This window comes from Alternaria conjuncta (assembly GCF_024043145.1).
Source record: "Alternaria conjuncta strain BMP 0040 chromosome Unknown scaffold_4, whole genome shotgun sequence".
Classification (NCBI taxonomy): Eukaryota; Fungi; Ascomycota; class Dothideomycetes; order Pleosporales; family Pleosporaceae; genus Alternaria; species Alternaria conjuncta.
In genome coordinates, this window is record NW_026250093.1 from 1,000,275 (window position 1) to 1,017,450 (window position 17,176).

General features: G+C 53.2%; 7 protein-coding genes across 7 annotated transcripts; 2 read left to right on the plus strand and 5 right to left on the minus strand.

Moving 5' to 3' along the window:
• Positions 1 to 289: 289 nt before the first annotated feature.
• On the minus strand, positions 290 to 4,546 carry J4E85_003166 (uncharacterized protein; the record flags this gene model as incomplete). Its single annotated transcript, XM_051467437.1, has 8 exons — positions 290 to 1,570; positions 1,619 to 1,752; positions 1,799 to 2,040; positions 2,089 to 2,431; positions 2,483 to 2,636; positions 2,688 to 3,226; positions 3,278 to 3,370; positions 3,421 to 4,546. The coding sequence occupies 8 exons, from the start codon at positions 4,544 to 4,546 to the stop codon at positions 290 to 292; spliced, it is 3,912 nt and encodes a 1,303-aa protein (XP_051328596.1).
• Positions 4,547 to 5,030: 484 nt separating this feature from the next.
• Positions 5,031 to 5,376, minus strand: J4E85_003167 (uncharacterized protein; the record flags this gene model as incomplete). Its single annotated transcript, XM_051467438.1, has 3 exons — positions 5,031 to 5,056; positions 5,119 to 5,151; positions 5,199 to 5,376. 3 exons carry the CDS (start codon positions 5,374 to 5,376, stop codon positions 5,031 to 5,033), a joined length of 237 nt encoding a protein of 78 aa, XP_051328597.1.
• A 294-nt stretch (positions 5,377 to 5,670) lies between these two features.
• Positions 5,671 to 8,993, plus strand: MTR4 (ATP-dependent RNA helicase mtr4; the record flags this gene model as incomplete). Its single annotated transcript, XM_051467439.1, has 4 exons — positions 5,671 to 6,363; positions 6,410 to 8,152; positions 8,200 to 8,762; positions 8,813 to 8,993. 4 exons carry the CDS (start codon positions 5,671 to 5,673, stop codon positions 8,991 to 8,993), a joined length of 3,180 nt encoding a protein of 1,059 aa, XP_051328598.1.
• Positions 8,994 to 9,539: 546 nt separating this feature from the next.
• Positions 9,540 to 10,934, minus strand: J4E85_003169 (uncharacterized protein; the record flags this gene model as incomplete). The annotated part of the gene is made up of 2 exons (XM_051467440.1): positions 9,540 to 9,751; positions 9,809 to 10,934. 2 exons carry the CDS (start codon positions 10,932 to 10,934, stop codon positions 9,540 to 9,542), a joined length of 1,338 nt encoding a protein of 445 aa, XP_051328599.1.
• Positions 10,935 to 11,711: 777 nt separating this feature from the next.
• On the minus strand, positions 11,712 to 12,326 carry J4E85_003170 (uncharacterized protein; the record flags this gene model as incomplete). The annotated part of the gene is made up of 2 exons (XM_051467441.1): positions 11,712 to 12,195; positions 12,247 to 12,326. 2 exons carry the CDS (start codon positions 12,324 to 12,326, stop codon positions 11,712 to 11,714), a joined length of 564 nt encoding a protein of 187 aa, XP_051328600.1.
• Positions 12,327 to 12,749: 423 nt separating this feature from the next.
• J4E85_003171 (uncharacterized protein) lies at positions 12,750 to 14,411 on the minus strand (the record flags this gene model as incomplete). The annotated part of the gene is made up of 2 exons (XM_051467442.1): positions 12,750 to 13,881; positions 13,930 to 14,411. 2 exons carry the CDS (start codon positions 14,409 to 14,411, stop codon positions 12,750 to 12,752), a joined length of 1,614 nt encoding a protein of 537 aa, XP_051328601.1.
• A 351-nt stretch (positions 14,412 to 14,762) lies between these two features.
• On the plus strand, positions 14,763 to 16,852 carry J4E85_003172 (uncharacterized protein; the record flags this gene model as incomplete). The annotated part of the gene is made up of 2 exons (XM_051467443.1): positions 14,763 to 15,639; positions 15,690 to 16,852. The coding sequence occupies 2 exons, from the start codon at positions 14,763 to 14,765 to the stop codon at positions 16,850 to 16,852; spliced, it is 2,040 nt and encodes a 679-aa protein (XP_051328602.1).
• Between the last annotated feature and the right edge of the window lie 324 nt (positions 16,853 to 17,176).

The window sequence follows — 17,176 nt, forward strand, 5'->3', positions numbered from 1 at the left end:
TTTCCAGCTGCACATTCGGCTCGCATGGTTGCGCCTGGGCAAAAAATCGCGAAGCAGGCTTTGATACGCGTGGTGTTGACGCGTATTTGGTGTGAGCATGCATTCGAGGAGTAATGACGCGACTGCCGGAGATGCACAACAGACGCTAGTTATGTCATCCATCCGCCATGGATTCACTATCAGGGGTAATGACACCCGCGCAACACCGTCCAAGTAGCATCTTCTGAGACACATAGAATTGTAGCTTCAGGAGTCTCAAGCATGTCTACTTTGAAAGACCACAGCCTGCCTATCCCAAAAGGCTAAGCCTCTCAAACATCTTCACGACAGGCGCCTCCCTCTTCTTTCCAACCTCCTGCAAGCTATCCCATAAAGTCGCATCCCCGCCCGTAGGCTTCATCGCCTCGCCCTCAACTCCAATCGGTGCCCCATTGATACCTTCCGAGCTCCCTGCAGCCACAGGTGGATACATCTCCTTGATAGCATCTTGACACCGTTCCATGACCTCGTTGACAGCGTTGGACACAGCATCAGCACGCTCTCTCATATCCCGTCTGACTAAACCCTCAACAAGACGTTGGATTTCTTCTTGCATGCTGTTGATGCGCTCTATGAGGCGTTCGATGGAGTTGGTAAGATACTCTTCTTCGTATACTGTACCCTTCTTACCGCGCGCACGCTTCCTCTCTTCTCTCCGCTTGTTCTTGCTTGTCTTGCGCGTAGTTGTTGTGTTCACGGTACCAGTCTGGTTTGTGTACCGGGTCATGAACGTGCCACCACTCGTTGTATCTGTGGGCGCCAGAGAAATATTGTCGGGAATGTTGGCATCGGCAGGACCGTCGATCATGCCTTCGTAGAATGCCAGCGGATCCTCTGCTTTCTTGGCCCTGAGTTCCTTGAGTCGAGGTACTTGTGCTTGCAGTTGACCCTTCATGTCGGCGAGGAACTCTGTCATGTCTGCGCTGCGCTCGACGAGGCCGGGGTCGATGACTTCGGTGATGAGGCTGGGCTCGCGTCGGAGTGTGACGATGCGAATTGCTTCGGCGAAATGGCAGCCTCGGCATAAGAGACGTGCCGCGGACGCAAGGTCGGAGAGGTAGTCGAGTGTTATTGATGAAGCTGACAGGTAGTCTTTGGATTCTGTGAGACCTTCTGCAAGATCTGTCGCAATGCTTGAGAGTTCATCCGCGCTTACGTCGGCGAGAATAGCAGACGACAAAGCCTCACGCCAGAGGTTGGCTGAACGGTAGCATGGCCAAGCGGAGGCATGATCGTTGAGGTATTCGTACGCCAATGCAGCTTCTTTGTTCTTGTTGTTAGTACTCAAGAAGTCTGCGTACAACCTCATGATTTCCTTCAGACGGGTGCTGTCGTATTGGTACATGCTCAAGGCTTCAGGGTAGAGATCATGCTTTTGCACATAGTCTTGTACCTCATCGTAGGCCTGAAGATCCTTGAGATGCATGAGCGCTTTCGCTCTTCTTCCGAGCTGGTCGTCAATCTTGAACTTGCGACGAGTTTCGGACAGATCTTGTAGAGATTGCAAGTGTGGCAGATACTCTCGCGGATCCTATTGAGGGTCAGCTACTAATGAGACCCATGTATTCGATCAGCATACCTTTTGTGACTGTTGAGCGATGAGCAGGGCGAGGTCAAGGTTGTACAGTCCCAAAGATGTGTCGTATAGTTGGTTGACGTCTGCAAGGAAGCATATGTGTTCGGCAGCCTTCTCAGTGAGGGGATCGCTAGATGCTGTGACATGTTAGAAATGCGGAAAACGCAAATGTATAAGACTTACCTTGTAGGCGACCTATCATAGCAAGACCTGTTTCCAGAGCTGGTGGTGTCTTGGAAACATGGGCTGTGATGATGTTTTGCAGGTGCGCGTCTTTATACTGAGACTTCTCTAACACGGCCAGGAAAGCGTCGCATATCCGGTTTACTTTGTTCTCGACTTGGTCTAGGGAGAGCTTTGGCTTCGTAGCCAGATCTTTCGTCTTCAACGTTTCCTTGTACATGGTCTCCGACACGTCCTCGTTACTTGAACAGTTAGCAACCATGTTCTAAGATGCATGGTTAATCGCTTACCGGAGCTGCGCCAGGAGCAAGTCAATATGTTCGATCTTTTTGATCTGTGAAATAATCTTCTCCAGGCTCGCCATGAACCGCTCCGGATCGTGGTCATGAAGTATGTTGAGATCGACGCGCTGATTACGACAAGCAAAGAAGGCTTCATCGTAACGCTCTGCCTCAATGTTGCGACGGATGGCAGCAAGCACAAGCGCTCGCGGATAGATCGTCTCAAGATTACCTCTTGGCATCTGCAACACGACTGAGTATGTCGTAGGCATCACAGTAACGATCTTTGCTCCTCTTTCGATGCTCCTGCATCTCTCATCCTTTTGTGGCTCGTCTGCGGGTACCTCGAGTTCTAGTACATGTCAGTACATGCGTCTAGTCTCATGATGCAAGTTGGACTTACCATCTGCACTTGCAAGATGCACAAACTTGAGTAAATGTTGTGTCGTTGTGAAAATGAGATGCGCAGTGGTAATCACGAAAGACGTGCAGTTGCGGACCAGAATGCGCTCGTTAGCGTATAGTACTCCACTCTTTGTTAATCCAAATGCCAATGTCTGGCCATGTTAGCTAGCTGATACGACGTCGCGGGGAGTATGTTTGCGTACCTGGCCTTCAACATCGATCACTTGAACCTCGAGCGCAAATGAAGGAAACCTATGCACGAAAGGCGTCAGGGGAGCACAATCCGATCTCAGCTCATCTACAACGACCTGATGGAGGGCACCATTTTGAAACTCGATGTACGGCGTTTCTTGATGAACGTTGGACAAAAGTAGGGACACGTTCTCGGTCTCCATTATGTGTCCTTGGGGTAGTAGCACATCGCCTTCGGACTGCCAGAGCGAGCTTTCCTCTTCGTCCCAGCTGTCTGCTAGTACGAAGATCTGATCCTCACCAAAGAACGTGACGTGGCGTGGTGAGCCATGACTTATCGCATCACTGCGCCAGAGGAGACTAGGCTTGGGTATAGGCCGCTTGTTGAGATCGAGAGCATACACAGCAAGGTCGCTGTCGGAGAGCACTGCCAAGCGATTGCCAGATTTTGAAAGCGCTACGTCCATTGGTTTTGAGTCGAGACCCAGAGTGTGAAGTGACATGGGAGGTGGCACATTCGCGATGCGAAGTGGTGTGAGTTTCAGGGATACTTGCAGTAATTAGTGTCGAAAAAATCACGCATATAAAGTGCATCACTCACATCCATCTATTGATGCGACCATGCCAAAATCGTTCGGCGGGGCGACTGAGCCGGCCGAAATTGTGGACGCGTACTCAAGCACTTGAAGCGCATCTGAACTGAACTTAGTTATATTAACCTTGCGTTGACGAGGGCCAACTTACCTGGAGTTGACAAAGCTACTACAAGCGGACGCTCAGCATGCCAGCTACATATGACTGTTCGAGGACCAGCGTCCGGAAATCGAAGTTCTTGCTTGAGATAGTAGTGGTAATTACTCATCGTCCAAAGTTGTACTTTGCCAGGATATGATACAGCTAACACGTTGGAATCGCTATTCCACTTGAGTGTTAACGGAATCGAGAGGGCTGCAAGCTCTTCCGGGGTAAATCGAAGATCGAATTGGCCGTGGCGAAGACCATTGCGCTCGAAGAACACCACTTCAATCTTATCTTCGGTGCGACGGGTACTCGCAATCAGATTACCTGATGGTCGCCAACTGAGAGCTCCTTCAAGGCCGTCCACGGGCTCGCTCACACTGTCCAGCTGTCCTTCCCGGGAGTAGACGCGGATCATGCGACGGCGTTCTTCCTCGACCTTGCTTACTGCAAACCATGCGCCGTCACCTCTCCAGCTTATCGTGACAGAGCGATCGTCGAATGGGCTCAGTACACCCTCGTCGATACTTTCTGGCACTGTTGGATCTTGCAGTGCTCTGGCTCGTTTGCCCTTGAACTGTGTCTCTTTCTTTCCCCAACCCACAGAGACATGACTGGAGACGTTGACATCTTCGGGGGTGAGATTGATACTCGCAATGTTTTCGATATCGCGGCTCATCAATAGTAAAGTGTCCGCCTGTGTGGTGATGGCGAGAAGTTCTTCATCTGGTGACCACGCCGCAGCAGAGATACCGGCATCGACTGAGCCCACGATCTCAACTAGCTCTTCTGTAGATGATGGGTCCTCTCGCACGAGCACGATGTCTCCTCCGGCCAGAATCAAACATGATGTCGAAGTGTCGGCGAAATGGTGCAGGCTCAAGATTGAGTCATGGGTAAGCGAGGGCAGCGGGCATGGCGCATCCCACGATGCGATGCTTTCAAGCTTTTCCTCGACACCGTTGCGAGTATGATGCAGTCTCTTGAGTTCGATGGTCGCACGTGATTCCGAAGGGCCGAAGGCGCATACCAGCGCATTTGATGCGGCGTCCCATGCAGTCGCCGTTAACGGTAGTGGCTCGTCTCCGGAAAATCGCAGGAGCGACCTTGCTACAATCTTGAGGTTTCGCATTGCCGAAGAATCATGGACTGTGTTCGTGGCAATGTTGCGTCCTGTTGCTCGAATGACTGGTCACTAGCCCCGTTGGCAGAATCGCGCTTCCGAATTTTTGGTGATGCTAGCGCCGAGCTTCTACCGAAGGGTAACGCAACGCATCTCATCGTCATCAAGGTGTTGCAATTGAACCACGTTCGCCCACCGTCCATCCCCTGGTTCCTGTTTGGGCAGAAAATGGTACTTCTCAACAGTGCTGGTTCATGGCAGAATAGAATTGCAGTAACTCATTTCGAAGTTGAAGAGACGGCTCTTGCCCACCGAGGTATACAATAAGTATCATTAGGACTTGCAATCTGCATGCATTGGATCATGGTGGAAGACAGACAATGAAATTGATGCTGTGATGTCTATACAGGTCTCCGAGCGACCCTCGGATATTCTACAAATCCCGTGCCCTTCCCATAGTCCAGTATCGTGCCCACGTTCCGAATGACTGCATCTATTTGTTCTTCTTTGTCTGCCAGACTGTTGTAGGGATTTTGTTAGATGTGTTCTCATAGTAGATATCAGTGAGTCGGGCGCCTCACCAGCAAGGAGGAATGGCAGGGAGAATCCGGTGGCTGCGAATGTTAGCACTACCCAGCGATTGCGACGCGCCAGTGCGTACCCATGAATCCCCAGTACTTGAAGGCGAAGCCCTTCTTCAGCGGGTCAAATGGCAAGTTGCTGCGCGGGCCCTCGGGATAGTGGTATGGGCTGGCGAACTGGGCGCGGGTGGACTGGAAGCCGCGGCGGGCGACGAGAGTTGGGGCCGAGGCGGCGCGGAAGGTAGCACGGGCGAGCATCTTCGGAAGTCAGCTGGTGTTGCAATTGGCGTCGAGTTGGGGCGTACTTTGTCTGTGTTGTAGAGTGGAGAGGTTGCGGAGTTCTGGTCGCGGTGGTTCGATGAGTTGCAGCTTCCACGGCTGCCATGTCTTGGCAACGACCCGCTTAGTAAGGCCCATCAAAGTTTCTCGATCGCCGTTGCGCTCGCCTTCGATAATCTTTCGCGACAGGTCAAAACTGCCTGTCTGGTCCACCACGCAACCCCACGAAACAAACTCACTCAACGGCGCACAGAGTGAAACCAACCACCCACCATGGACGACGACATGTTCGACGTCTTTGAGGGCGGCCCGTCCACGGACACGGCGCCCCGGAAGAACAAGAAGCGCCAGGCGAATGGCACCGTCAAGTCGCCTGAACCCGTCGCTGACACTGCCATGGCGGATGCGCCTGCAGAGTCATCTGAAGCCCCGAACGAAAGCAGTAGCGCGCAGGCTCTGAAGAAGAAGCAGAAGCGCGATGAGCCCGAGCCTATAGTTACCGACGATTTCGAGACAGAGCAGACGCGCGAAATGGCTGCCGCAGCGGGTCTTCAAGCGCAGTCGCAAGAGGGTCAGGCAGTGGTGCTTTCGCATCAAGTCCGCCATCAAGTCGCGCTCCCTCCGGACTACGACTACGTCCCCATCTCTGAGCACAAGGCCCCCGCAGAGCCCGCGCGCGAGTGGCCTTTTACCCTGGATCCCTTCCAGCAGGTCTCCATCGCCTCGATACAGCGAAACGAAAGTGTTCTGGTGTCAGCGCATACCTCTGCCGGAAAGACAGTTGTGGCAGAATACGCCATCGCGCAATGTCTCAAGAACAACCAGCGAGTCATCTACACCAGTCCCATCAAGGCGCTTAGCAACCAGAAGTACCGAGAGTTCATGGCAGAGTTTGGCGACGTCGGTCTGATGACTGGTGATGTCACCATCAACCCCACTGCAACCTGTCTGGTCATGACGACGGAGGTATGTACGCAACGCTTTGGAGGATGATGAAGACTAACATATCCAGATTCTGCGCTCTATGCTGTACAGAGGTTCCGAGATTATGCGCGAAGTAGCTTGGGTCGTGTTCGACGAAGTTCACTACCTGCGCGACAAGTCAAGAGGTGTCGTCTGGGAAGAGACTATCATTCTTCTGCCAGACAAGGTCCGCTACGTCTTCCTCTCCGCCACCATTCCCAACGCCATGCAGTTCGCCGAATGGATCACCAAAACCCATAGCCAGCCGTGCCACGTCGTCTACACCGATTTCCGTCCGACGCCGCTACAACACTATTTCTTCCCCGCTGGTGCCGACGGTATACATTTGGTGGTAGATGAAAAGGGTGTGTTCCGCGAAGAGAACTTCCAGAAAGCCATGTCTTCCATTGCGGACAAGGGCGGAAGCGAGGCCAAGGACTTCATGGCGAAGCGCAAAGGCAAGGGCAAGGACAAGAAGACCAACACGGGCGGAAACAAGGACCAGACGGATATCTACAAGATTGTCAAGATGATCATGGTCAAGAGCTACAATCCGGTCATCGTCTTCAGTTTTAGCAAAAGGGAATGCGAGAACTACGCGCTCTCCATGAGCTCGCTCGCGTTCAACGACGATTCCGAAAAGGCCATGGTGACCAAGGTCTTCAACAGCGCCATCGAGATGTTGTCAGAGGAGGACCGACAACTACCCCAAATTCAGCACATTCTCCCCCTTCTCCGGAGAGGCATCGGTGTTCATCACTCCGGTCTTCTGCCTATCTTGAAGGAGACCATCGAAATCTTGTTCCAGGAAGGGCTGATCAAGGTTCTCTTCGCGACCGAAACCTTCTCCATCGGATTGAACATGCCGGCCAAGACAGTCGTGTTCACCAGTGTGCGCAAGTTTGACGGAGTATCGCAGCGATGGGTCACGCCTTCTGAGTTCATCCAGATGTCTGGTCGAGCTGGACGTCGTGGTCTTGATGACCGTGGTATTGTCATCATGATGATTGGCGAGCAGATGGAGCCTGCTGTGGCTAAGGAGATTGTCCGCGGTCAACAGGATAACCTCAACTCAGCTTTCCATTTGGGATACAACATGATTCTCAACCTCATGCGAGTGGAAGGCATCTCCCCCGAATTCATGCTGGAGAGGTGTTTCTTCCAGTTCCAGAGCACGGCAGGTGTCTCCAATCTGGAGAAGCAACTTGCGAAGCTTGAAGAAGAAAAGGCGAACACTAACGTCGTCGATGAGCTAGCCATCAAAGACTACTACAACCTGCGACAGCAATTGGACACCCATACCAAGGACATGCGTGACGTGATCATGCAGCCGAACTACTGCTTGCAGTTCCTGCAGGGTGGCCGCTTAGTCAAGATCAAGTTCAAGGACTATGACTTTGGCTGGGGTGCTGTGGTAGCGTACACTGCTCGCAAGGCTAACAAGGGCGAAGTTCTTCCACCTCAAGAATCCTACATTGTCGACGTTCTACTACCGGTCAGCAGCGACACCAAGTTCGTACCAGCGGCAAATGACGGCCTACCGCCTGGTGTGCGCCCACCTGCGACAGGGGACAAGGGCAAGATGGAGGTTGTCCCTGTGGTTCTGAACTGCATCGAATCAATTGGTCATCTCCGAGTCTTCCTCCCCAACGAGCTCAAGTCGACAGAGCAACGGAATAACGTTCGCAAGGCATTGAACGAGGTCAAGAAGCGCTTCCCTGATGGAATTGCTATTTTGGATCCCATTGAGAACATGAACATCAAGGATGACAGCTTCAAGAGGCTGCTAAGGGTAAGCTTCACTATCAAGATTTCGCATTCTTATCTAACGTTTTGCAGAAAATCGAAGTGCTAGAGTCCCGTCTTCTCTCGAACCCTCTTCACAACTCGCCTAGGCTACCCGAATTGTACAGCCAGTACGCGCAGAAGATTGCGATTGGTGAGAAGATCAAGAGTATCAGGAAAGAGATTGCGAACGCTCTGTCGGTCATTCAATTAGACGAATTGAAGAGCAGGAAACGTGTGCTGCGGCGCCTCGGCTTCATCGACGAAGCCGACGTCGTGCAGCTCAAGGCCCGTGTCGCTTGCGAGATCAGCACCGGTGATGAGCTCGTGCTTAGCGAGCTGCTCTTTAACCGTTTCTTTAATGAGCTGACGCCAGAGCAGTGCGTCGCTTGTCTTAGTTGTTTCATATTCGAGGAGAAGACGCAAGAAGTACCAGCGCTCAAAGAAGAGCTTGCCAAGCCATACCGCGAGATCCAGCAGCAAGCTAGGGTTATCGCGAAGATGTCTCAAGAGAGCAAGCTGACAGTCAACGAGGAAGAGTACCTCAAGTCGTTCAAGTATGAGCTGATGGAGGTCGTCTACGCCTGGTCAAAGGGTGCGACATTCGCACAGATTTGGTATGTCCGCTTTGTTTCTGTCGCATTTGACGACAACTAACACTAGACAGCAAAATGACAGACGTGTACGAGGGAAGTCTAATTCGTCTGTTCAGACGATTAGAAGAGTTACTTCGACAAATGGCCCAGGCCTCCAAGGTCATGGGAAGCGAGGAACTTGAGCAAAAGTTCACGGCAGCACTTGAACTCGTCCGCAGGGATCTGGTCGCAGCTCAGTCGCTGTACCTGTAATGCGTGAAGCATGTCTTGTATATTATGGTCTTGGTGGGAGTATTTGGTAGCATCATCGTTCAGCAGGTAAGTATGGCACTCACATGGCGTTCTCCTTTATGCGGTTGAATCAAAAACGCCACCGGACATGCCATTGTCTCGCACGCACGCAAGGAGCTTTCGACGCTGTGCACCTCAAGGGACACGGCGTGAATGCATCCTGGATAGAAATTCACTAGATCTGATGTTGTGGGCTTGCACCATGACTGAGGATCCCCCACGTACATTGCTCCAGATATGCATGGTGATATGTTCACACATACAGTACAGTCACTTTCTGCCAACGTGACTATGATGTATCAATGAACAGTTATGCGTGAGAAAATGCTAAGAAAGTTTAATATATTCTCAATGTATGAAGAATCGCTTGGAATCGCTATCATTATGCAAAAAGAGTACAAAAGATCTCCACCACTAAACGCCCTCGCCATGCTTGTGCACATTGAAATCCCTCCTCCGTATTATATACCAACTATCCAATTAGACGACTTCAACCGTCGAAGAAGGTCATAGAATCAAGGCGGCAACAATCGCAACCACGAAACCAAAGTACGTGGCGCTGGGCTGGAGCAGCACGTTGCCCAGAGACGCAGTGCCGCAACACTCGCGGTCATATGTAACGTTGTTTGCGCGGGCGGCGACTTCGAAGACGGAACCGTTGATGGGGCCTTGGTTGTAGAAGTCGACGAGGAGGAAGTTTGGTGGGCGGTCCCAGTTGGCTGTGGGGGGATATGTTAGTAAAATGCAAGATAGAAAATGGGTCAGGGGATACATACTGGTGCAGGTGTTAGTCATGCGACCTAGACTACCTTCTCCTTCCAGCGCATTGGTCTGGTTGATCTCCGCTACGTTAGGCACGAGGAGGTTCAGTCCAGCGAACGAGATCTCGGCGTTCAGGTTGTGGTTCGCCATGTACATGATTTCCCTCATCTTTTCTTCGGACATGCCCTCGGGTCTACCCAGCGTGCAAGGGAAATCGGGGTCGGTTGGGGAGAAGGGCGTCTCCCACATGTTGTAGAACTCCCAAAGCAAGTATGGCACCGCATCGGTGTCGAAATTGTAGTCAATGAAGGTGACGACACGGTTGTTGTGGAGGATGAGTTCGCCCAGCGTTGGCCAGTCGTTGAGCTCCATGGCGGTCTTGGGTGGCTGGTAGACGTATTCGATCAAACCGGACTTCTCGATCGCCTCGGCGAAGTTGGAAGATGTAACGAGTGGCTTGCCGTCATCGGTCGTTTCGTCCCAGTTGGAGTTGCCGAAGAGAATCGTGATGACGTCGAAGGGGTGATCTGCTACCCATGCCGTGACTTCGCGGAGGTAGTCTTCAACGGTACCGGCGTTGAGCAGGTCGCAAGAAGAATGGCAGTAGTAGAGCGTGCCGTTGACGTAGTGGGCTGAGCCCTGCAGCATGCGGATGCCATCATTCAGTTGTTGCGTCACGCCGTACTCTTGGTTGCGCGCAATGTTGTTCTTTCGCGTGTAGGGCGAGTTGTGCGCAGCTACTTCGGTAATATTGGAATACTTGCGGTTGCAGAACTCGAGGTAGTTGTTGCAAGGCTGAGTGTTGGAGGGCAGCGCCGGAGCGGTCTCGGTGCCAGTCGGTGTCAGTGTTCTGTTGTTTCCTCCGATGTTCGTAACGGGTGGTGCGCTGCTTGTGATGGAAGCCGTACCGTTGGACGAGGCTGTGCTACCAGACGCTCCAGACGACGCGGCCGATGTTACTGTCGCAAAGGTGCTGCCCTCGAAATCCGAGGGGACGGTTGGGTTTGGAGCCGCATCATCGCCCGTCAGACTCCGCTGCGACCCAGATAAAGTTATGACTGAGGGAGAGACCGAGGCCGAGCTGCTCTGGGCTGCAGTGAGGCCAGCAAGCCACACCATGGAAAGTATCGCCCCTTTCATGATCGCCGCAGGGGTGATATGTTCTTTAAATCCACGACCGAATTATGGGCTCCCAGGCAGGAACAGATATCGGCTATGTCAATCCTGCTCAAGCGATAGTCGTGATGGTGCAGTCGTTCCGACGTATGCAGTGAAAGCGCCGGCGACTTTGGTTGCTATGCAGTGCAGCGCAGTGCCGTCCGATCCGAGTACGGGGTAAATGAGTATGGGCTACAACGTGGTATGACAAGGTCGCGACCGAGTTCCCCAGGTGAAAGGATGCGGAGAGAATGCAATGAAGAAGCAATACTTTTTGGAGAAGAGCCGCTGCCGTTGAGAAATCCCAGACGACGATTGTTTTCCAAGCGCTCGAACGGACCATCCGGGACTCCCTAGTTAGGCAGAGTGCCATGACGTAAGGCGCTGTTTTAAGGTTGCAAGCCACGCGGGTGTCTGCTCTCATCCAACGATCTGCAACAGCCGCGCCACCATTTTAGCGCGACACGTCATGTGCGCGAGTCTGGAACCATCAAATTGGGTGGCTGCAAGAATGGCCCACATGGAGATCTCTAGGCATATCAACAATGATTCATCGCATAACGTGTGAGAATGCATCCGTCACTCGGGATTGTTAGGCTACAAATGAGTTTCTGCATTGATGAACAATGCAGGTGCAATTCATGTATAGGTATTCAGGTACATGTTAACATGGGCAAGTATACCGCCTAATTGAGACTCCACACGCGTACGCGACCATGACTACATCCCACCGCTGGGTACATTCTTCGTGGGATGGCTCTATGCACTAGACGAACCACCGCTAAAGAACTCTTCAAATCGACTCTTGCCCTTCAGCTGCTCAATCTCCCTCTGCAACACATCGATCCGATAATTCTTAAACGCCTTCTCAATCCTCTCCTTGCTGTCCGGGTCTTTGGTCACGGTCCTTGCTGCGCTTGCTGTACCTGTCAAAAGACCCAGTTCGCCTCCAAGGAAGAGACCGCCAACAGAAAAGAGGAAGTAGGTCGCTGCATCACCCCAGCGCGAAGGTCCGGAGATCTGTGCTGTGATGTCTGGAACAGGCTCGGTACGGCCGTCAGCGAAGCGTACTTCTACGGGCTTCTCCGCGGCGCGGAAAGCTTTGAAGTACGCAAGGCGCATGCTTCGCAGTCGATATGCTGTGTAGATTCCCAGACCCAGTCCGACTGCCGACGCGAAACCAGCGTGCATCGACACCTTCCCACCTGCACTTTTGAGTACTTCGCGGTCTTGTTGGTTGAGGCTATTTTGAATAAGCTATCGCCAATCGATGCGCAAATCTGGCGCTACTTACTCATGTTGCAGATGCTCCTCTGCCAGCTGACGGAGATCTTTCGACCTACGGTCACGGAATGCTGCTAGTGACTCAGCCATGCTATTGTTCTGGGTAATCGTAGATATAGAAAACTTGATAGTAGGATCAGATGAGGTTGAGTGACTGGAAATTGCCGGCACTCGAGGGCTTTTTTAACTGAATTTTGTAGTTCATGATAAGTTCGTGATGCTTCTAGTCGCAACGATGACATCATGCGGACATCGCGGAATCTAACCGGGAAAGCTTCAACAACACGCGGGCACGTGGAAAGACAGACAGACAGGCGGAGAACCTGGTTCACTTCAATTCAGGGTCCAGAGACCAAGCCATGCTACGTACAACCAGAAAAACAAACTTGCTATGCTCGTCGTGCTTCCGTCAAACGCCTTGCTCAGAAGAGCTCGTAAACGCCGTGCGACCATCAGAGGTCGCCTAAGGATATCGCCCGTACAAATGTTCAGATTTGAAAACAAGAAGATGCTCTATAGTTTGGGCTTGACTTCTGGTTCTGCAGCACTGGCTTCCTGGTTCCGTGTGACGTTACCGGTGCCTGCGCCTTCTCCGAAGAAGATGACCTCGACGGTCAAGTCGTCCCTGTATCGTCGCGAAAAGGGACTTGGGAGGGTGAGGAGAGCACTCAGTTGATCCTGATCCTTTCCGCCAAGTGCATTCCGAACAAGATGCGTAGCTGCGTTCTTGTCCTCAACCACGAAGCGCTCGTTCAGGCTAGTCTTGGTACCCCACTGTTGCTGACGGATTGGTGCACGTTGACCCTCTCCCTTCTCCGCTGCCTTCTGCTCGACAGGTAATTGCTTTTGTGTGGACCACCAGCTCTTGAGCCATGACTGGGTCTGTGAACCTTGACTGGCCGGGTTGCCCTGAGCGTCGAGCCACTGACCAACTAAGCCTACGACCTCCTCGTTGGTAAGCATCTCCCATAGACCATCAGTAGCCATGACGACGAAATCACCCTTTTCGGGCTCTACCTTGGTAGTTGTGATGACCGGCTCGGCAGTGACGTATGGAGGAGTCTTAAGTAGTGTTGAAGGCGATCGCGAAAAGTAGGACTTCTTGAGCTCGGCGTTGGTCTCGGCCGACCACTTGTAGGATGCATCTCCAAACGCCCGGGATGGTTCCAGTCCACCTAGAATGCGACCATTCCGGACCACGTTGGGCTCACCCGGATGCTCTCGACGCAACCGCTCAGCCTCACTTGTAGTTCCACCGGTTTGGTCTTCAGACAGGGGAGTCACGGTCCACTTGCCATTGGGCCCTCGTCGACCCAGAATCGCGCGAGAATCACCCGTGCAGGCGACTCGCAGGAGCTTGGATCGGCTGTCGTAGAAGGAGAGGAGTGCGCAGGAACCGGAAAGGGCGGGGGCCAGCAGCTCAGCAGCAGCGATCTTGGACTGAGCCTTGCGGACTTTCTTGACGGATTCGTGTACGATCTCGTTGTCTAGTTTGGTGAAGCCGGTCTTGATGGCGCGGTCGATAGCATCGGGGCTCGGGAAGTGGAGCGCAGGGTCCTCGACGGCCGACTTGTAGGTCGTGTTGAGCTCGCGTGCGACGTAGGAGATGAGGGTCTGACGAAGCTTGGCTGAGGTAACCCAGCCACTGTCGAGGTTAGCACTGGCGAGACTCGCGACCACGATCGACACCTACCTGTGTCCGTCGAAAACGCCCCAGAACATCCAGTCGCTGGCCGAGGCGCCATTGTCCGTGGCTGCCAGGTTCGATGGTACCTCGATGATCTTCTCGGCATGGTCGTCTTCGATGGGGGAGTTGCTGGGAATCTGCACCACGTCGTACCGCACAACGCCCTGCCCTCTGCCCACGAGCCACGACTCCTCGTTCTTCCTCAGCTTGGCTGTGGCTTGGTCGGGGTCCAGCATCTCCAGCACCTTCCTGCCGTAGTCATCCGTCTCTTTCGAGATGGGCCCGGTGATGGTTCCTGTGTAGAGCTCGCCGGGACCAACGACCAGTGCCTTGCGCGCGGGCTCGCTGCTTCGGGCGCTGGTCAGGTTCCTGGCTTGGTCGGCGGGGGACTGCGCGTGTCCTGTCGAGGATTTGTCGTTGTAAGCGTAGAAGGCACCCGAGGCGACGGCGGCAGCCACTAGCGCACCTTTGAGGGCGCGGAACTGCATCGACGACGCGAGGACGATGGGCGAGGTGCGCTGGCGGTAGTGATGATGAGCCCGGAAGCCTAGGCCATTGCTCGGCGCAAAGACGCCGACACGGCTGCGGGCAAGCTTGCGCAGGCACGGGCGACGTGCAGAGCGAAGCACTTGGAAGGCAGCCCGCATCTGGCAGGTGGGGTGAAGGGGATTGGGAGTGAGGTTGGCAGCAACAGTAGTCCACGGGTGAAATCATGGTGCAGGCTGGGAGAACGCCTAGTCCAAGCGCTTAAAGCGGGGACCCAATCATCCCCTGCGAACAATCTAAACCACTACGACGTCATCACGTTACCCCAAACACTTAATTTTCGACACTTCAAAATGTCTTCGCGAGCGTTGCGGCGGGCCCAGCGGGAGCTTGAAGAGAAGCAGATACAGGAACAACTTGCCCAAGATGACCAAGACGAGGAAGAGTCGGAGCCTGAGGTAGCCCCCAAGACAAAGGCGAAACCCAGCCTGTTTGCTATGTTGGGCGATGGTGGCGACCAAGATGAAGAGGACGAAGAGGATGAAGGAACGGATCAAGACGCCGCGCCCAAAGCCGAAGACTCCGATGATCACGCGGAGATTGAGCCTATGCCTGCATCGAAACCCTCAAAGAAGAGCAAGAAGAAGAAAAAGAAGGCCAAAGCCAAAGCCAAAGCTGCAGATGCTGACAAGCCCTCCGCCTCTACCACAGGAAAGTCAGATCTTGATGAGATTGATCGGGCATTGCTTGCCCTCAACCTCTCTATGAACAGCCAAACGGGACCTGGATCAGATCAACGCGACCCCATTAGCGAAGAGAAGAAGCAACTCTTCTCTGTGCTGAGTGTGGACACGCAACATTTACATGCCGCAAACGAGATGAAGAGGCTCTTCGGTCGAGCCGCTGTGCAAAGTGCCGAAGACGAGGCGCGGCCTCGACAACGTGGTCAACAAGGTGGCATCGCTGCTGCAATTGCAGGACGTAACGCTCCTGGCAATCGCAACCTTGCATCGTTGGGACTTCGACGGAACATCTTCATCCAAGGTAAAGAGGAGTGGCCACGAGCTACATCTGGCGGCCTCGGCATGGAAATTGTCGAGAAACGAGCGGACGGCACTGTCGAATACAGATTCTTTCACAACAACATGTATCAAGATGTTCAGCGGCAGTTCCAGATTTGTGTCGCAAGTATGGATTCTGAGCGTATGATCCAACTCTTGCACCACAACCGTAAGTTGAGCCACTTTTCATGTCATATAGAGTACTAACGTCATTCACAGCCTTCCACATCTCCACTCTGCTTCAAGTCTCAGAGATCGCTAAGCAACAGCGAGAACCTGCTGCTGCGTCCGAGATGTTGGAGCGCGCTCTCTTCACTTTTGGGCGCTCCGTACATTCTACCTTCTCTGCGAACCTGGCGGCTGGTAAAGCCCGGTTGGACTTTCGCCGTCCAGAAAACCGCGAGTTCTGGCTTGCGGTATGGCGCTACATCAATACATTGGGTGTTCGTGCGACGTGGCGAACATCGTTCGAGTGGGCTAAGATGCTACTTGCAATGGACCCTGAGAATGATCCTTACTGTCTTCGACTCCTCATCGATCAACTAGCCTTGAGAGGGCGAGAGCCGGGCGCCTTAGTCAACCTGGTCGAAGCAGATTACCTCCAGCGACAGTGGAAGGTTCCACCGAATCTCGCTTTCAGCGTTGCGCTTGCTCACGATCGCATCAAAGAGCCACAGAAAGCACGCTCAACGTTGCGCAACGCAATCAAAGAATATCCATGGCTAGCAGCGCGGCTATGCAAAGAGCTGGACATTTCCCCGATACCAAAACCTGTATGGGGAAAGGAACCAAACGGCCAGTATCAAGAGCTGCTATGTCAGCTGTATGTACCCAAGGCGAAAGACCTGTGGAACAACACCGAAGGGACGACTTTGCTAGTGGAGATGTGCTACGCTTTTGAAGAAGAGCTGGGAGCAGGAGAGGATCCATACTGGCTTGCGCAGATACCAGAGACGGACCTTGCTCGACATGTCATCCTTTCGGATAACCAAACGCTTATGGCCCTTCTTGACCCTCGCGTCAAGTCCAAATTCACATCCGTTTCCGATCCACTAGCTCCCGATGGCAACATAGCGTCGTACGATGCTTCTGTAGCTGGGCGCCCTCATGACCCCGCCTTACGAGAACGGCTGCTCGCCGAACTTGAGCAGTTTCGATCCTACTTTGAACGCATAGGGATAGATGGGCTTATGCGGCAAGGTGAGGACGGGCAGGGCTTGGTACGGGCGCTGGAAGCAGCGGGCAGCAACATGCAAGAGTTTGAGGAGAACACACAACGCTTTGTAGACCTACGGGGAAGGTTGGATCAAGAAGGCGTGCAAATAGTATTCGACGAGCAAGCAGCTGATGGCAATGGCACTGGCTCGGAAACGGATGAGTAGCGCTGAAGAGTCATTGTGCGCACTGTGCGACCTGATCAACGGGAACGCATCATAGCAAACGCGTCTCATGTCACGGAATGACGCTGGATACTTGGAAGTAGAGTTTGCTGCCCGGGCGACACATGATGCCTAATCTGATGGATTCATGGATGTCATGTCTTGATAGTAATGCGTGATATTACACGTGCAGCCCCACGCGTCGTCTGCAAGGGTGCAGACATGCAGAGCTTCCCTGTACAGGCGACGCGGCATCTGAAACACATGGGACTCTGGAGTAATAGAGTCAAATCAGAGTCAGCCACGTCCGTGCTTGGGTGCGCTAAG